The sequence below is a fragment of the Monodelphis domestica genome, chromosome 7 (assembly GCF_027887165.1).
Source record: "Monodelphis domestica isolate mMonDom1 chromosome 7, mMonDom1.pri, whole genome shotgun sequence".
Classification (NCBI taxonomy): domain Eukaryota; kingdom Metazoa; phylum Chordata; class Mammalia; order Didelphimorphia; family Didelphidae; genus Monodelphis; species Monodelphis domestica.
Window position 1 is genome coordinate 264,785,791 of NC_077233.1, and position 16,591 is coordinate 264,802,381.

Below are 16,591 nucleotides of genomic sequence, written 5' to 3' on the forward strand. Positions count from 1 at the left end.
CGTGCACAGTCACGCCCCATCCTTCCAGTCCTGTTCTCTGCGGAGCCACGAAAAAGGGGGGTGGGGCCTCAGGCCCAGGCCAAGATGGCGGCGGCGAAACCGACCCCCACCGACTCGCTCTCATTCTGCCTCGCGCAGCTCACTGCAGCGGCCGTGGAAGGGCCGGGTGGGGGAAAGGACTCGACAGCCAACGAAGCCCCCTTGAGCCGCGCGCTCCTAGCCCTCCGCACGCGCCACGTCAAGGCGGCGGGGGATATTGAGCGTTTCCGGGCGCGCGGTGGGCTCCGCCCCCTGCTCGCACTGCTGCGGCGCACGGCAGCAGTGGCAGCGGGACCCGCCCCGCCCCCAGCAGGCCCCGGCCCCGCCCCTTCACCAGCCACGTCGACGGGCGCCGCCGGTCCCGCCCCTTCATCGGGTCCCGCCCCCCCCGCTGCTGCGTCAGCGCCTGCGCGCTTACGCAGAACGCTCGATTTGGCCCTCAGCATCCTTGCCAACTGCTGCACGGAGGGGGCGTGTCGGACTGAAGTGCGCAGACTCGGCGGTATTCTCCCACTTGGTGAGTGTCCAGCTGTTCGTCCTTCGCCCTGCTTCGATTTTGCCCCTTTGCTGTTCCCCTTCCTGACGATGGATTTAAAGAGACAGGCTATCCGAAGCCCAGGATCTGTGGGGGATCTCGCTATTTTGGGATGACCTTCCCCCTTCATGGAAGAGGACAGGGTTTGTGACGTCACAGGGTCTTCTGTGATATCACGACCTCTTGTGTGACGCAACAGCCCCCTTAGTATTCCGGGTTCTTCTCCCACTGTGATGTCTTTCTTTAAATACTCAGCGAGCCATACCCCATGATAGTCCCGTTTTCAGTCCATATAGGATTAAAATAGACTTAAGAAAATTATTTGAATAGTTTTGGAGTGGTGAACTCAACAGGCCAGAGTGATGTCTTTAAATTGCCATAATGTAATTCTTTACTGAAAATACCCACGTCATGGAGGTGGCCCCCACCCCAAGTTACCCCAGACTTGGATCTTTTTCTGGTATTTGACCCAAATGGTCATTTGCTCTCTAGCTCTTTATCCTGCATCCACCTGGAATTTGCTTGAAGAACAATCTCTAAATATAATAAGTATAACTAACTTCTAAGATATAGGTAAGAGGGATCCTCAGCTCCCATTCAAGCACTCAAGAAAATCTGAGTATATCATATGAGACAGTATTTATTTCACCCCACCAAAAAAAATTGGAGAAAATGCAAATGAGGCATAGGAGCTCATAAAACATGCAGAAAACATATATGACACTCAAAGGACTTTGAAACATCCCCCAGCATTCTTGAACACAGACTCAAACATAACAGCTCATAAAAAGAGTCTAAAAGTGGCCTGTTATGTCCCTTCCTTGGCCATCAGAGAGAGAATTCCTTTAACAAGAGTTCATTCTTATCCCAGTTATGCTTCTTGAGGAAAGCCATAGACATTAGGATCCAATCAGAAATTGTGGGTTATCTTTTTAATAAGGTACCAATGTCAATATTCTGTAGGGAGGGGAGAATAAAGACTTATTGAAGGGGAGGGTTCCTATTAGACAGCTTCTGTTACTGACCAACTCCAGGGAATGCTATAATTTAATCTTTGTTCTCATTTGTATTTTTGTAAGATTGAGGTTGTAAAAAATAGGGCTTATCTACTTGACCAAAAGAAAATTCAGAACTCAGGTCAAGAAATTTAGGACAAATCATACAGTAAATCACTGATAAATTTTTGTCCGCAAAATTGTAAAATTCATTAAGTGTTTGTTTTATGCAAAATAGTAGTTCTGAGATGGGGTGAAAGGGTGAAAATACGAAATTTAGATGAGACTTGGTCTGTGCCCATAACAGTCTACTACAAAATAAACCCCTGAAGTGTGTCTTACTCTCTGACTCTATTTTCCCCCCAGTAAGCATTCTACAGTGTGTGAGGACTGACAGCATACAAAACCGGACAGCCCGAGCCTTAGGGAACCTGGCTATGGAAGCTGAAAGCTGTGGAGATATCCACAGAGCTGGTAAGAGTTTCTTAAGGCAAAAGGGAGATGGGAACAGCAGGGAAAGTGTACCCAGATTTTGGAGAAAAGAGAAAACAGGAGTTCAGAATTGGAGGAGTTAAACAGCTTTCTTCATCCTTCCTTTCCATTCTGTTGTCTAGGTGCTGTGCCTCTGCTGGTTGAGATCCTCACTGCCTCTCAGGACTCACAGTGTCTCCAGAGTGTCGTCCGTGCCCTCCGCAACTTGGCTGATTCACCTCAGCACCGCCTGGCCCTTGCTCAACAGGGTGCAGTTAGGCCCTTGGCAGAGCTCCTGGCTACCACTTCTGACCCTGCTTTGACTTCAGCCCTGGCCCGGGCCCTGTTGGAGCTAAGCCGAGGCTGCTCACGGGCCTGTGCTGAACAGCTAAGCCTAGGTGGGGGATTGGGACCCCTAGTGAGTCTGGCCACTCACCCCAAGCGAACAGTACGTGATGCAGCCATTCTGACTCTGGCCAACCTATGTGCCCAGGGCCTAGTTCGTCCTGCTTTGGGCAATGCTGGCGGCGTGGAAGTACTGCTTAGCGAACTCCGAAGGAGAAGGGGGCCCAGTGGGGCAGGCCCAGTGTCCCAGCAGGCCCTGGTACGGGCTGTCTGCCTTTTATGCCGTGAGGCCATTAACCGAGCACGACTAAGGGATGCTGGGGGTCTGGAGCTGCTCATGTCCCTTCTGAGAGACCCACGGGCAGGAGCCTTTCACCCTCGTGTGGTAGCAGCACTTGTTGGTTTCCTGTATGACACGGGGGCCCTAGGAAGACTTCAGGCACTAGGGCTTGTGCCATTGCTGGCAGGGCAGCTAAGTGGTGAAGTTGGAGAAGAAGAGGAAGAGGGCCGTGAGGCTGCCTCCTGTGACTTTCCTGAGGAACGAACCCCAGGGCCGACAGAGGCTGGGAGCTTCCGGAGCCTCAGGTAAACCGGCATCTTGAATAGTCCCTCTAGATCCACAATTCCTGATCATCCTGCCACTCTTCTAATTCTAATAATCCTTAATATAATGACATCGTAGATAGAGTACTGGACCTGAAGTCAATTCAGGAAGCCCTGAATTCAAATCCAGACTCAGACATTTGTTAGTTGTATGACCTTGGGCAGGCCACTTAATTTTTATGTGCCTCAGTTTTCTCATCTGCTATCTAAAAGCACTTATCAGGGTTGTTGTTTAACGTACTATAGAAATACTGGCTATTTTTAGTTCATGCTTAAACTAAGTGCCTTTGATGGTTCCAGGCACTGTGACAAGTACTTCCCAGAGAGGATTTCTTTCAGGTCTGATGGGACCACTAAATGCCTTTCTCTTTGGTCTGCAGGTCATGGCTAATATCAGAAGGCTACGTTGTGGCGCCTGGAGATATCTCCCCAGACTGGTCCCCCGAACACTGCCCTCTGCCCGAGCTTCCAGCTGTTCCAGTCAGATCCCTCCAGCAGCAGTGTTCACAGGACAGCCTTTCCTTTTCCACAGTGCCCCACCCCCCACCAACCTCTACTCCAAACCCGGCCACCCTGGGCCTGGAAACCCCAAGCACCTCCCAGCTAGAGACTGCTGGCCACTCGGGCAACATCCCAAATCCTTCGCCACCCCCACTGAGGACATCTGGTCGGGCTGAGGAGTTGTGGGGACGCGAAGGGCCAGCACTCTTACTCTTGTCACGCTTCTCGCAGGCCCCAGATCCCAGTGGGGCACTGGTGACTGGCCCAGCACTACAAGGTCTGCTGGGCTATGTGACTGGGGCCCCCGGGCCCCCAAATCCTCGGGCCTTAAGAATTCTGGCCCGTCTCACCTGCAACCCGGCTTGCCTAGAAGCTTTTGTCCGAAGCTACGGTGCTGCCCTCATCCGGGCCTGGCTGGTGTTGGGTGTTGCCCCAGATGACTATCGGTCAGCCAAGCTTCCCCGGGTCCGCGCAGGGGATCGAAAGCATAGAGAGCTCGGTGAGTGATCCGGTTCTTCTTCCAGCCACTTAAACCTGGCTGTCCTGCCCCTTATTCTCTTTAGAACACGCAAGTTCTTTCCTCCCACTACCCAGGCTCTGCCTCCCGTCTCCTAGTTTCTCCTGGCACCCACGTGACCTCCTTTCCTGCAGTGTTGTCCTTCCAAAATGGAGGTATCTTAAACGGGTTGCTTTTGTGATCGAAACACTGGGCCCTTCCTCTCCTTCCAGGTGAGATGTTACTCCAGAACCTGACCGTCCAGGCCGAGTCTCCCTTTGGAGTGGGAGCACTTACCCACTTGCTTCTCTCTGGGACCCCAGAAGACCGAGTGGCCTGTGCACTGACTCTGCCCTTCATCTGCAGGTACGCGGGATTAGGGACAGGGAGCGCCTCCTGCAGGCGGTGGTGGGGCCTGTTCCTGGGGCAGGCGCTTGCTAGGGATAGGAGGAGGGAGAGCAGAAATGGGCAAAAGATGCGGAGCTGTTTGGACCAGTCTTTGTTACCCTCCCTCGGCTGCTTATTTTGTCTGTGAAATCTAGGTTCTCTTGGTGTCTGTCTGCTCTCCTTTGACCCTACAGTCATCCTCGTTCCCTTGGCTTCTCTCTTGCTTTCTTCTCCTTGACTCTACCGTCCCTCTTCCCTGCTTCCTTATTCCTCTCTTGCCTCTAGACTCTCGGTCCTAAAAAGATCCATCCTCCACTTTTCCCAAGCTAGTTCCCATTTCATTCCCTCTCTTAGCAGAACCAGCTCGGATCTCAACCTGGTCGTAAGTTCCTAGACATGGACAAGAGCATAAGCCTAGTTCGGGGGCAGCGAGAGCTGCAGAGTTTCTAGCAGGAACTTGTGCTGTGCCCTCTTGTAAGGGAGGAAGCTTGTCTTGGCCTCAGGTGCCCAACTGACCCTTCTGCCTTTCAGGAAACCCGCTCTCTGGAGACGTCTGCTTCTGGACCAAGGTGGTCTCCGCCTCCTTCTGACAGCACTTTCTCGGCCAGCCCCTCATCCACTCTTCCTCTTTTTTGCTGCTGACTCCCTCTCCTGCCTTCGATGCCTCATCTCTCCATCTGTGGACTCCGCCCAGCCTCCAGCGGATTCTTCTCCAACCTCCCCTTGCCTGTACGGGCAACTGCTGGGCCCTACCCCATCCCTTGTCCCTGACCTCCACTTCCTGCTGGACTCAGGCCTCCGCCTACCTGCCATTCGGGCCTCTGCAACGGATGCCTCCCCCTTTTTCAGAGCCTTGCTATCAGGAGGCTTTGCCGAGGCTCACTTGAGTGTGGTACCACTGAGAGGTCTCTCCCCGGGGGCTGCTTGGCCTATTCTGCACCATCTCCATGGCTGCCGGGGCTGTGGGGCTGCCCTACAGCCCATCCCACCACCAGGCCAACCCCTCCTGGGCTCTGAGGCAGAGGCTGCCCTGGAGGCAGCTGGCAGATTTCTACTGCCTATCCTAGAAGAGGAACTGGAAGAGGCTGTGGGGAGTGTGCACCTAGGGCCTTGTGGTCCCCCTGAGGCAGTAGGCGAGGTGTTCCGGCTTGGAGGAACCCGCCTCGCTTCAAAATGTGCCCACTGGACCTTGGGGCCTGGCCGGAGCCCACAAGCCCGGGCAACAGCCCTGGCTGGACTAGTAGAGGCAGCAGGCGAGGAGGGCGGGCCCCTGACTGAGGCCCTTTTGGGGGCTGTGATGGGAATGAGAGGGAGGCTGTGACTAGGGCCACAGCCCCAGGACTCTGAGGTTCCCTGGTACCTGGACAGAGGAGATGCTCTATAGGACCTTAAGCCTGGCCCCAGGGACCAGAAAAGGATGCTTCTCTGGAAAAGGAGAACTGTTGCCTGGGGGGAGTTGAGGGGAGGGGGAGGGAGGGAGAGGGCAGATTCCAGGGAAGAGGAGCCATGGAAAGTACAAGAAACTAGAGGGGGAGATAGGGTAAAGAAAGAAGAATGAGAATGGCCCGAGGAAGCAAAATGGAAGGCCAGAGGGCTCGGGAAAGATACGGAGAACACAGACCTAGGAGGACTAGAGCTGAAGAAGGCCCTCCGCACCCAAGAGGAGCCCCATGCAGAGGTTAGACTGAAATTAAAGGCTTCAGAGTTTATTATACCTCATGCAGGGTGTTTCTTTTTTTGTCTCAAAAGGATCTTTTCTCAGATTTTTCCTGACTTCCACCCAAAGACCAATTCACATTTCCGTCCTTATTCTAGTTGAGGAGGCATAAGCCTTAAGTCATGTACCCAGGGAAAGATGAGATCATTAGCCTGGACTGACTAGTGGGATCACTATATATACATATGACTAAATACAAGGTTGTGGTTCAGCTTTTCCCACATCCCGGAGCAGATCCCTACAGAGGGCCCTGGGGATTCACTTGAGTGGCTAGAAAATGCTTCAGAAGGGGAGTCCCTGGGCCCAATATTCTTTTTATAACAGCACTGGGCATGCTGAATGGGAAGGGATATAGGGGAAAAAAGGATTATAATATAGTGACCAAATACATGGGGGGTTTCAGTTTTATTTTATGGCTGCTCAAGCCTTGGCCAGTTTCCCCTTGAGCGAGGGGCTTGGGGTCTTCTGTACGGGGCTCTCCATGTGGCCTAGGATGCTAGAGAGTACTTCAGGGATCTGCCTCTATCCCTTAATGAATATCTCCATCCTTCTCCATCTGTCTCCCTGAGTTTTTATTCCATCTCTGTGTGTTTGAATTGATGGCTGTCCCTGAAAGGGTTTCCCTGGGCTTCTGTGTCTCTGAGCGTCTGGACTCCTCTGTCACTCTGCTTTCTGGGTTTTCTCTGGTGCTGTTGGTGGAGGGTTCTCAGTTCCAAGCTCCAGCTCTCACCACTCCATAGTGTCTGGCTGGGGTGTGGCTGTTCTGAGGGTGTGTCTCCCCTCCCTGTTCTAGTCTGTCACCCTCCTTGGGCTCCCCTCAGGCCCCCTTCTCTAGCCTCTCTCCCAGCTAATTCCCATCCCGCCCCCCATTCCTTCTGGTCCCCGCTTCCTTACATGGTCACAGCCGGGCCTCCCTCTCCCGGACGTCCCCCCCTCCCCCGCTCTCTCCCGCCCCCCCAACCGGACACAGCCCCCGCCCTGCTGCTACCCCTCAGCCAGGCAGCCCGGCACCCCAGCCATGGAGGACCTGGGTGAGTGGGGCTAGAAGCCCCGGGACTACGAGCCCTTCCCTTCCATTCCCACCCCACCCCCCATGCCTCTATCTGCCTCTTCTGACCCCATCCTACCGTCTCCTCTCCTCTGCTTCCCTACACCGCACCCCTTTCTCTCTCTCTCCACCTCTATCCATCTTAGCCTTTTCTTCTCCCTTAAGGGCTCTCTTCCTCTCATCTCTCCATTTATGCCTCAATTCTGTCTCCCTGGCCACTCCCCGCCTCTGCCTCTCTTTGCTTCTCTCCCTTCCCTTTCTTCTTGCTTCTCTTTCTCCTCCCCTCACCCCCCTTCCTCTTGTTCAGCTCCACGTCTCCCTTCCTGCCTCTCCCTTCCTGCATTTTTCTCCTGTCCTTTCCCCCATCTCTCCCGGGGAACTAGGGTCCACTGATGGAAAGGCTAGAGGGACTGGGAAGTGGATCGGAGGGACCAGATACCTGGGTTCTGAGAGGGGAGCGGAATGGAAGCGTTAGGTTGGTGGCAAGGAGGATTCCTGGGTGTGGGTCTGCAGAAGAAAGCTTTGAGCTGCAGGGCAAAATTCCTGGATTGTAGGAGAAAGGCTGAAGTCCTGGAGGGGGGAGTGAGAGGGTGAAAGATGGGGAAGGGGAGTCAGGGGGGGGGGTGAATTTTAGGTTCCACTTCTCTCCAGGTGACTGTCTCTCTTTTCCCTATAAGGTGACTCCGCCTCCCCCTTATCCCCTCTTGGACCACATATTGTGGTCATTGGAAGGTAACCTAATCCAGAGGTCCTAGTTGGGAGGAAACAGCCAATCAGAAGAGTGGGGGAGTCTTGCAGATTGCTAAATGAGAGGGCTGAAATGAAGGTTGGGAGGCCCTCTGAAGATGTTTGGGAGAAGAGGCTGGAAGTAAGAATAGTTCAAAATGTAAGAAGGGCCAATTTTGAAGTTGAGTTGGAGAAGAGAGGATGACAACAATCCAAAAGAGCCAATGAAGTATCCAAGAAAGAGCCCAGGACTTAGTGTATAGAAATCACCTGAAAGACTAGAGTTCTTGTCATACATATCATCTCAGGTTTAGGGCCAGATAGGACTTTGTTGTTCAGTCATTCTAATTGTGTCTGACTCTTCATGACCCCATTTGGGCTTTTCTTGGTAAAGATACCAGAGTGGTTTACTATTTCCTTCTCCAGTTCAGATGAGGAAACTGAGGCAAAGTGGACTAAGTGAATTGCCCAGGGTTGTACAGCTAGTAAGGGTCCAGGCCCAGCACTCTATCCCCTGCACCACCTACTTGCTCCAGAAGGTACCTTAGAGGTCTTTATTTTTACAGATGAGGAAACTGAGAAACAGAGAGGTTAAGTTAAATGACTTTCCGAAGTGGGATTTGAACCTAACTCTCTAAAGTTGCCTTTCTTCTTTTTACTTGTTTCTTTTTGGATAATTAGATCCTAAAATTGGAAGACATCTCTGTCTGACTGTCTATTTCAACCCCCTCCATTTTACAGATAAGGAAACTGAGGCTTAGGCATATAAAATGACTTGTCAAAGGTCACATAGCCAGTAAGTGGAAGATTAAACCCAAATTAAATTAAATTAAACCCAAATTTTCTGACTTCAGAGCCTGTGTTCTGTCTTCCATACCATGAGGCTTGGGGCAAATCAGTTAGGTAGACTTGAATTTCCTCAATGGTAGGAGGCTGTGAGAGCTGCCTGATGGTGTGGTATTCTGGGGAAAGTTTAGATTAGAGTGAAAAGGACCTGATCTAGAATCTCTTTTTTTTTTTTTTTAAGCCCTCAACTTCCATCTTGGAATCAATGCTGTGTGTTGGTTCCAAGGTAGAAGAGTGGTAAGGGCTAGGCAACAGGGGTTGTGACTTGCTCAGGGTCACATAGCTGGAAAGTGTCTGAGACCAGATTTGAACCTAGGACCTCCCATCTCTGGTCTGGCTCTCAATCCCCTGAGCTACCCAGCTGCTCCCTAGAATCTCATTTTTTGCTACCTGTTTGACCTTTAGCAAACCACCTTCAGTCCTCTGTTTATTTCCTTTTTTTTTTATCTCTTATTTTCTATTCTAGTAACAACTCTAAGACAGAAGGGCAAGGGCTAGGCAAACAGAGTTAAGTGACTTGCCCAGGGTCACACAACTAGGAGGTGTCTGAGGTCAAATTTTACCCAGATCCTCCCAACTCCAAGTCTGATGCTCTATCCACTGTACTACCCTACCTGGCCCCAGCCCTCTGTTTTTTTTTTTGTTTGTTTTTTTTTTCATCCTTGGATGGCAGTAATTTCATCACAGGCTTGTTATGAAGTCTAGATGAGATAACTGGAAAATATTTTGTAAATCTAAAGATGCTATGTGAATGTCAGATATCTTCTTAACTTTTTCTGGGCCTCCGTTTTCTATTCTGTAAAATGAGCAAGTTGGAATAAGCAATAAAGAGATTGAACATGATGATCTATAATGTTCCTTACAGATTATAATCCTATGACCTCATAGAAGATGTTTTAAGGATAAGATGACACAACTGCTCTGCAAATATAAGGGTTTTCATGACCAGAAGTAAAACACCCAACCTGGCATGGCTCCCAGGATTGGCCAAGGATAAAACTGTTTGGCCAGATTGTGTTGCTTCCAGCTTCACTCTTGGGTGGTTTCCCTGATGCCTCTTTGTTCCTGTGATTGTCTAACTTTTGATTTCTGACCCTAACTCGACTTCAAATCCCTTTCAAATATTGACCTCCTCTAACCTGGACCAACCCAGCCCCTTAACCTCCAACTTACCCCCTGCGCCACTCATTCATCCTCTCACAGATGCTCTTTTGTCTGACCTGGAGTCTACAACATCCCACATCCCTCGGGCTGGGGCTCTTAGGGACCAGCCCCAAGAAGCCACTCCGGCTCCTCCTCCCTATACCCAGCAACAACAGGTAAGAAGAGCAGCACTAAAGGGGGGGTCCTTGGCTTGGGGAGGGAAGCTCCTCTCTGGACTCAGTCGCATTGCTTCTCTCTGCAGAAGGTGGCCAGGGAAACCTCTGGGGCCTCAGGAGACAAAGACCATCTCTACAGGTAAAGGGAATGGGGATGTCCTCTAGATAAGGGATGTGTCCCTTTCCAAGTCCAAGGGGCTTGCTCATATACCCCCCCACCCATACCATTTCTATCTCTGAGTCCCCCATTTCCACTCCAACTTTGCCTCTCTGCTCCAGCACTGTGTGCAAGCCTCGGTCCCCAAAGCCTGCGGCACCTCCATTCTCCTCCAGTGGTGTCCTCGGTGCTGGGCTCTGTGAGCTGGACCGCCTACTGCAAGAGCTCAATGCTACCCAATTCAATATCACAGGTAAGAGGAGAATAAGGGGAGGGAGCAGAGTCCAGTAATAGCTAGACTGACAACCCCTCCTTCCAACCAGATGAAATCATGTCCCAGTTCCCATCCAGCAAGGCCGCTGATGGAGAACGAAAGGAAGAACAATCGGAGGAAAAGAAAAGGCCTACCACGTAAGGCTCTGGGACGTAGAATGGGAAGGCTACATAGCTGGCTCGCCAGATCTGGGGTAGAAACTGGAGCATGGAGGTGCACACCCAGATGCCCGTATTCTTTGGCTTTGAGGAGGCTGGAAAGGTAGGGTTCCTGGGTTTGAGACATGAGGGAAAGCTGCTCACCTAAACCATCTCCCTGCAGCCCCCCTAGCCCAACGCCTCCGCTGCCCAAACCTTCGGCCACCTCAGCTACCTTGGAATTGGACAAGTTGATGGCTTCTCTTTCCGATTTCCGCGTCCAGAACCATGTGAGCAGAATGGAAGGGCCAAGGGTCCCCAGGGAGGGTACTGGCCCTGGTTAGCCCCAGCCACTGTGATCCCTGCACCCACCAAACTGTCAGAGGTCAACTCCACTCTTTCCCTGGCCCAAGACCACCCCTTTCAGCTCAGTGAAGCAGAGAGGGGCCAAATAAATAGCAAATGCCTCCATTTTATACCCTAATAGCTTCCTGCCTCTGGGTCTACCCCCAAACCAGAACTGAGCTCAGTGAGTGATACCACACCACCCACCACCACCTCGGGGCCCGCCACGGAGGGCAGTCTGGACACCATGCTGGGCTTGCTTCAGTCAGACCTCAGTCGACAGGGAGTCCCCACCCAGGCCAAGGGCCTTTGTGGTTCCTGCAATAAACCCATTGCTGGGCAGGTGAGTCTGGCCCCCAGAGTAGAAAGGGAGAGGATCGAGGAAAGGCAGATGCACAGATAAGAGCACACACACACACACACACACACACACACACACACACCCCAGCTAGGTTATGGATGCCTATCGGAGAGTTACAAAGTTTTCTAATTGGAGACACGTTTCGCCACTGTCTAACAGCTCTTTTATGTATCATTATCACTCACTCTAGACCTTCTCTTCTAAGGATACACTCTCAGCAGATGATCCTGCCTCCTGGTTCGCCCAGTTCAGGTCATCCTCACCTCAAAACCTTTAGAGGCAGGATGGTATGCTGGCCAGGGCTCTACTAGGGAGCCAGGAAGTATTGGGTTCCAGTCTAACCTCAGACACTTCCTGTCTTTAAGCCTGAGCAAATCACTTAACCTTTCTGAACCTGAGCTTTCTCATCTGTAATGTGGGGCACTTCCCTCTCAGAGCTGTATGGATAAAAATGAGATCATTCGTCTGTATGTGCTTATACACACATGTATGTATATATGGTATATAATATGTAAAGCATTTTTCAAAGCTTAATAAACTATATAAATATTACTTTCTGCCTTTAGAGGGCAGATTGGAACTATTTTTTTTTAACCCTTACCTTCTGTCTTAGAAGCAATATTGGGTATTGGTTCCAAGGTAGAAGAGTGGTAAGGGCTAGGCAATGGGGGTTAAGTGACTTGCCCAGGGTCACACAGCTAGCAAGTGTCTGGGGTCACATTTGAACCCAGGACCTCCCATCTCTAGTTCTGGTTCTCAATCCACTGAGTCATCTAGATGCCCCCTGGAGCTATTCTTTTAAGATTAACCTCTGGCAACTAGGTGACATATATGTATAGTTTTAAGCACATGTGTATATACTATACATACATGTTTTAAGCATATGTATATGCTTAAAACTTCACTGAGATATTTGGGACACCCTACATATGCTCATATCTTCCCAGTAATTTAGAAAAAATTCCCCTGACCCTGTCCCCTTAATCTGTCTTTCATCTCACTGCATTGCCAAAAAGTAAACAATCTGCATTCCTTTCCTTTGCTTCCTCATCCCCCACTAAGCTCTTGGCCCCTTACATTTTGACTCCTGTTCCCAACATTCTACTGAAACTCTTCTCTCAAAGGCCCCAAGTGACCCCCCCCCTTTTTTTTTTTGCCAAATCTAATGGCCTTCCTTCGATTTTCCTCTTCTCTGACATCTCTATAGCTGACCATGGGATTGCGATTTGCAGGACCCTTAGAAAGACCAAGATCTCAGACCTATTGAAGTATTATTATACGCAAAGAATATTGGAGAAGGAGCAGCTAGGTGGCTCAGTGGTTAAGGATCAGGCCCAGGGTGGGGATGTGTCTTGGGTCCAGTTCTGGTCTTAGACACTTCCTAGCTGTGTGGCTGTGGGCAAGTCACTAAACCCCCATTGCCTCACCCTTACCACTCCTTTGCCTCCGAACATAATATTGATTCCAAGACAGAAGGTGAGGGTTTAAAAAAAAAATTGGGGGAAGATTCTGAGTTTAGATAAGACATGAATTTTGTCCTCATAGAGCTTATAGACTAGTAAGAGGGACATGGCACATAACCTTAATACAAAACTATACCTGAGATTTTCTCAAAGTACAAGGGAAAGGGGAGTGGAGAGGAAACAAAGGAGTGCATGACCAAATCTTTGGGCAGGAAAGATGATTCTTTCAGCAGGGTGAAGAATGGATTGGGTGGGGGAGAAAGGGTTGGTTATTGTGAAGTCCAGAAGGACCAAGGCAACAGTAGATGATTGGTGACAGACGCACTGGAGAAATGGTTTGGGGTTGGTAAAAGGAAACAGCAATCTAGGAGAGACAGATGTTGTTTAGAATTGGCTCAGAGAGAGGAGAGGGGGTTTGAAGATTTTTCCCCCTTCACCCTTCCCTCCTTAGCTGTAGCTGCTCTCCCAGGTTTGTTCTTGTCCCTCTTGTCCCCCCTCCACTACTAGAGACTAAATGTTTCTTCTTAGAAAGATGTCTCTCCCCTTGATCACTCACACTTGACTCAAAGCTTGGGGAAAATTCAACTACTTTAATGTCAATTAACTCACGTAGGGTAATATAAAGGAATAACTGGCAGGGAAAGAATAGGAAAGGATAGTGGGGGAAAAGGTGGTCCCTGTCTCTATCTAAACCCTTTTTCCTCCCTCGAGTTTGGGGGGAACTCAGGCTTTGGCAGCCTGAGTACCCTGAGAGATAGTCAAGTTGACTGACCCTGGGTTTGGCCCCTTGGCCATAATTCAGACCCTGGGCAACAGGAGCTGAGGTAAAGTCTGACAAAGACTCAAAATGCCTTTCTCAGGTTTATCTTCAATAGTCTTTTCAATTGGGAAATGTTGGGGGGAAGGATTTCCAGTCACAAGCAGGAAAAAGTTGGTAACCCTCAGGAGAAAATCTTATCCACCCCTCCCTCTTCAGCTTCTCCAAACTAAGAGACCAACTGCTCTTCCGAAGGAACCTTCCTGTCTCCTCAAGATTCCAGCCTCGTGGGGGGTGGGGCAGATCCACACACTCTCCAGCCTGGCACTTTTCTTTAGTGCCAGCCTCTGTCACACAGGGCCTATCCCAGGGTAACAGTAGGAATGTACAGGATGGGTCTGCTACCAGAAATGTGGAAAGGTGATATTCAGAGGTATTGATGACTCTCTGTATATGAGAGGGAAGAGTCAAAGATTACCCCTTAACCAGGAAGCCCCTTTAGACTCAGGGAATGGCACTGCCAAACAAAATAGTGTAGAGTGAGGAGGATTGTGTTTAGTGAGAATGATTAACCTTTAAGTAACTGTTTCCTTATCTTAAAAATGAACTAGATGATTAAAGATACATTTTAGTGTAATCCTGGGTTGTTATAGAAATTCAGTGGGGGCCCAGCTAGGCGCTAATGTGATCATTTGTCCCACGTTTTCCCTGCAGGTGGTGACAGCTCTAGGCCGGACCTGGCACCCGGAGCACTTTTTATGCGGAGGGTGCTCCGTGGCTCTGGGAGGCAGCAGCTTCTTTGAAAAGGATGGGGCCCCTTACTGCCCTGAATGCTACTTCGAGCGCTTCTCCCCGCGCTGTGGTCTCTGCAATCAGCCCATTCGCCACGTGAGCCCAGTTGCTTGGAAGCTCCCTTGCCTCCCTGGCCCTGGCTCAATCTCTCTTGGGTTCCCGTTCCCCGCCCCCACCCCACCCCGCAATCTTAAGTCTAGGCAGTCCTACACTTCTAGGCACCTGGGTCCCCGCCTGCCCTTCCTTTCTGATGACACACGTAAAGCGTTTTGCAGACCTTAAAATTATATCGAATGTGCACTGTTATTATTATTATAGAAGATGGTCACCGCCTTAGACACCCATTGGCACCCTGAACATTTCTGCTGCGTCAGCTGCGGGGAACCGTTCGGGGAAGAGGGTAAGAAAGGGCCCGAGGGTACCCAGTAGCTGTCCGTTTCCCCACGTCCCTAGGATCACCCCCGGGACTTCCCCTCCCCCCCGTCATGATTTCCCCTTTTAGACGCCTCCCCTTCTGCCGTCTTTCCTCTGATTCCCCCACCCTTGCCCGGATCCGCAGGGTTCCACGAGCGGGAGGGTCGCCCGTATTGCCGCCGGGATTTTCTGCAGCTGTTCGCCCCACGCTGCCAAGGTTGCCAGGGTCCGATCCTGGAGAACTACATCTCGGCTCTGAGTGCACTCTGGCACCCGGACTGCTTCGTCTGCAGGGTGAGGAGGGGTCGAGAAGGGCTGCGGCGAGCCGGGGAGGTAGTGAGGGTCGAGCTGGGGCGGTCCAGCTCTCCCTAGCCCCTGCTCGGCCCCTGACCCTGCTCGGACGTGTTGCTTCGCTTCCCCGCCTCTAGGAGTGCTTTACGCCCTTCTCGGGAGGCAGCTTCTTCGAGCACGAGGGGCGCCCGCTCTGCGAAAGCCACTTCCACGCCCGGCGCGGATCCCTCTGCGCCACCTGCGGCCTCCCGGTCACCGGCCGTTGCGTTTCGGCGCTGGGACGCCGCTTCCACCCGGACCACTTCACCTGCACCTTCTGCCTGCGCCCGCTCACCAAGGGGTCCTTCCAGGAGCGCGCGGACAAGCCCTACTGCCAGCCCTGCTTCCTCAAGCTCTTTGGTTGAGCCCCCACCCACTCGGCCACGAGGAGGTCCCGCCGCAAGGATAGAACCCCATTCCAAGAAAGGCCTTCCCCTTTAAAAAGAGCCCGGTGCGAGGAGGCTGCACACCGAGGGAAGGCCCGCCCTCCCCCCACAAAGCTGGTTCCAGATTAGACTACGTTCCCAGTGAGGCCCGCCCGGGGGACTAGATCCCTGTCCAAAGAGAGGTCCTTTCCCTCCCCCAGCCTGGCTCAAGAATAGAGCACATTCCCAGAACACTTTGCCTTTTAATTAGAGCCCAGTGCCAGCGGACTCCCATCCCTTAAGTAGACTCCAGGCCAAAGGGAGCTTGGATCCTTCCCCCGGTTTAAGAATGGGCCAAGGCTCCAGGTGCCCTTTAAATAGAACCCGGGCCCAGGAGGTCCACGCCTATCATATACGGGGACCACCTCGAGGGAGGTGTTCTCCCTCCTCCAAAAAACAAGGCTTCTTGGTCCTTCTCAGAAGCAGCCCAACTCTTCCCTGAAGCTCCATCCCTCTGGGGTACGTGAATGGAGAGACAAAGGAATGTCTAGAGAATTCCCTTCTTGGAAGGGATGGGGAGGGGGAAGTGAAGCCACTCCGCAGGAATAGACGTTCAGGGTTGAGGGCTCTTGTAGGGCTCCCCAGCTGTGGGTAATAGGATCCCTCTCTAGGTTTGAACGCACTTACGTCTTACTAAGGAAGGAAAGCGCTTAAGGGAAAGGGACCAAGTCCTAGAAATCTGCGGCTCCGGGTTGTGCCTCACAGTACTGTCTGAGTGTCCTGAGTGTCCCTCACTGCCGTCCTCACCTATCTCTATATAAATACACCTTTCACCAACTGGCTTCCATTGTGATTTAGCTGCCGATTCTTATTCTTTTCCTTCTGAATCACACCCTTAATGTGAACCCAGAAACATAAACTATGGAATCTTCACACCCAATCAGACAACTTGAGCTACAAAATTCCTTCCAGACTAGCCTGTCTCTTTTTACAGGGGGGGGGGGGGGGGGGGAGCAGACGCAGAAAGGAGGAAGGGATTATTTCCGACTAGAACCCACTTCCACTTCCCTATATCCTGGCTTTCTGCCTATCCATTCATTAATTCAATACATTTCTGAGCACTCCCCACTCTATGCTAGTCTTAGCCATTGTCCAATTAGGTCCTCTG

General features: G+C 51.4%; 2 protein-coding genes across 3 annotated transcripts; both read left to right on the forward strand.

Moving 5' to 3' along the window:
• The first annotated feature begins 84 nt into the window (after window positions 1-84).
• LOC100016666 (armadillo repeat-containing protein 5) lies at window positions 85-6,091 on the forward strand. The gene is made up of 6 exons (XM_007497977.2): window positions 85-556; window positions 1,936-2,043; window positions 2,184-2,970; window positions 3,369-3,988; window positions 4,219-4,351; window positions 4,904-6,091. Exons 1-6 carry the CDS (start codon window positions 85-87, stop codon window positions 5,691-5,693), a joined length of 2,910 nt encoding a protein of 969 aa, XP_007498039.1. The 3' UTR covers window positions 5,694-6,091.
• Window positions 5,921-16,261, forward strand: LOC130455645 (transforming growth factor beta-1-induced transcript 1 protein). 2 transcript variants are annotated; one of them, XM_056806727.1, is made up of 11 exons: window positions 5,921-6,050; window positions 9,913-10,028; window positions 10,115-10,167; window positions 10,308-10,438; window positions 10,509-10,596; window positions 10,781-10,886; window positions 11,084-11,284; window positions 14,237-14,410; window positions 14,633-14,714; window positions 14,874-15,022; window positions 15,157-16,261. In XM_056806727.1, exons 1-11 carry the CDS (start codon window positions 5,927-5,929, stop codon window positions 15,421-15,423), a joined length of 1,491 nt encoding a protein of 496 aa, XP_056662705.1. In that variant the 5' UTR covers window positions 5,921-5,926; the 3' UTR covers window positions 15,424-16,261. The 2 variants fall into 2 exon arrangements, with proteins under 2 accessions (XP_056662705.1, XP_056662706.1); XM_056806728.1 differs by lacking the exon at window positions 5,921-6,050 and adding an exon at window positions 6,117-7,120.
• The last annotated feature ends 330 nt before the right edge of the window (window positions 16,262-16,591 follow it).

Bases quoted from the DNA above. Each gene is read 5' to 3' on its own strand.
- LOC100016666 (XM_007497977.2), top strand. From the start codon at position 85: ATGGCGGCGGCGAAACCGACCCCCACCGACTCGCTCTCATTCTGCCTC. The intron at 2,971-3,368 runs GTAAACCGGCAT...TTTGGTCTGCAG, and splicing joins GGGAGCTTCCGGAGCCTCAG to GTCATGGCTAATATCAGAAG. The intron at 3,989-4,218 runs GTGAGTGATCCG...CTCTCCTTCCAG, and splicing joins TCGAAAGCATAGAGAGCTCG to GTGAGATGTTACTCCAGAAC.
- LOC130455645 (XM_056806727.1), top strand. From the start codon at position 5,927: ATGAGAATGGCCCGAGGAAGCAAAATGGAAGGCCAGAGGGCTCGGGAA. The intron at 10,597-10,780 runs GTAAGGCTCTGG...ATCTCCCTGCAG, and splicing joins GAAAAGAAAAGGCCTACCAC to CCCCCCTAGCCCAACGCCTC. The intron at 15,023-15,156 runs GTGAGGAGGGGT...CCCCGCCTCTAG, and splicing joins CGGACTGCTTCGTCTGCAGG to GAGTGCTTTACGCCCTTCTC.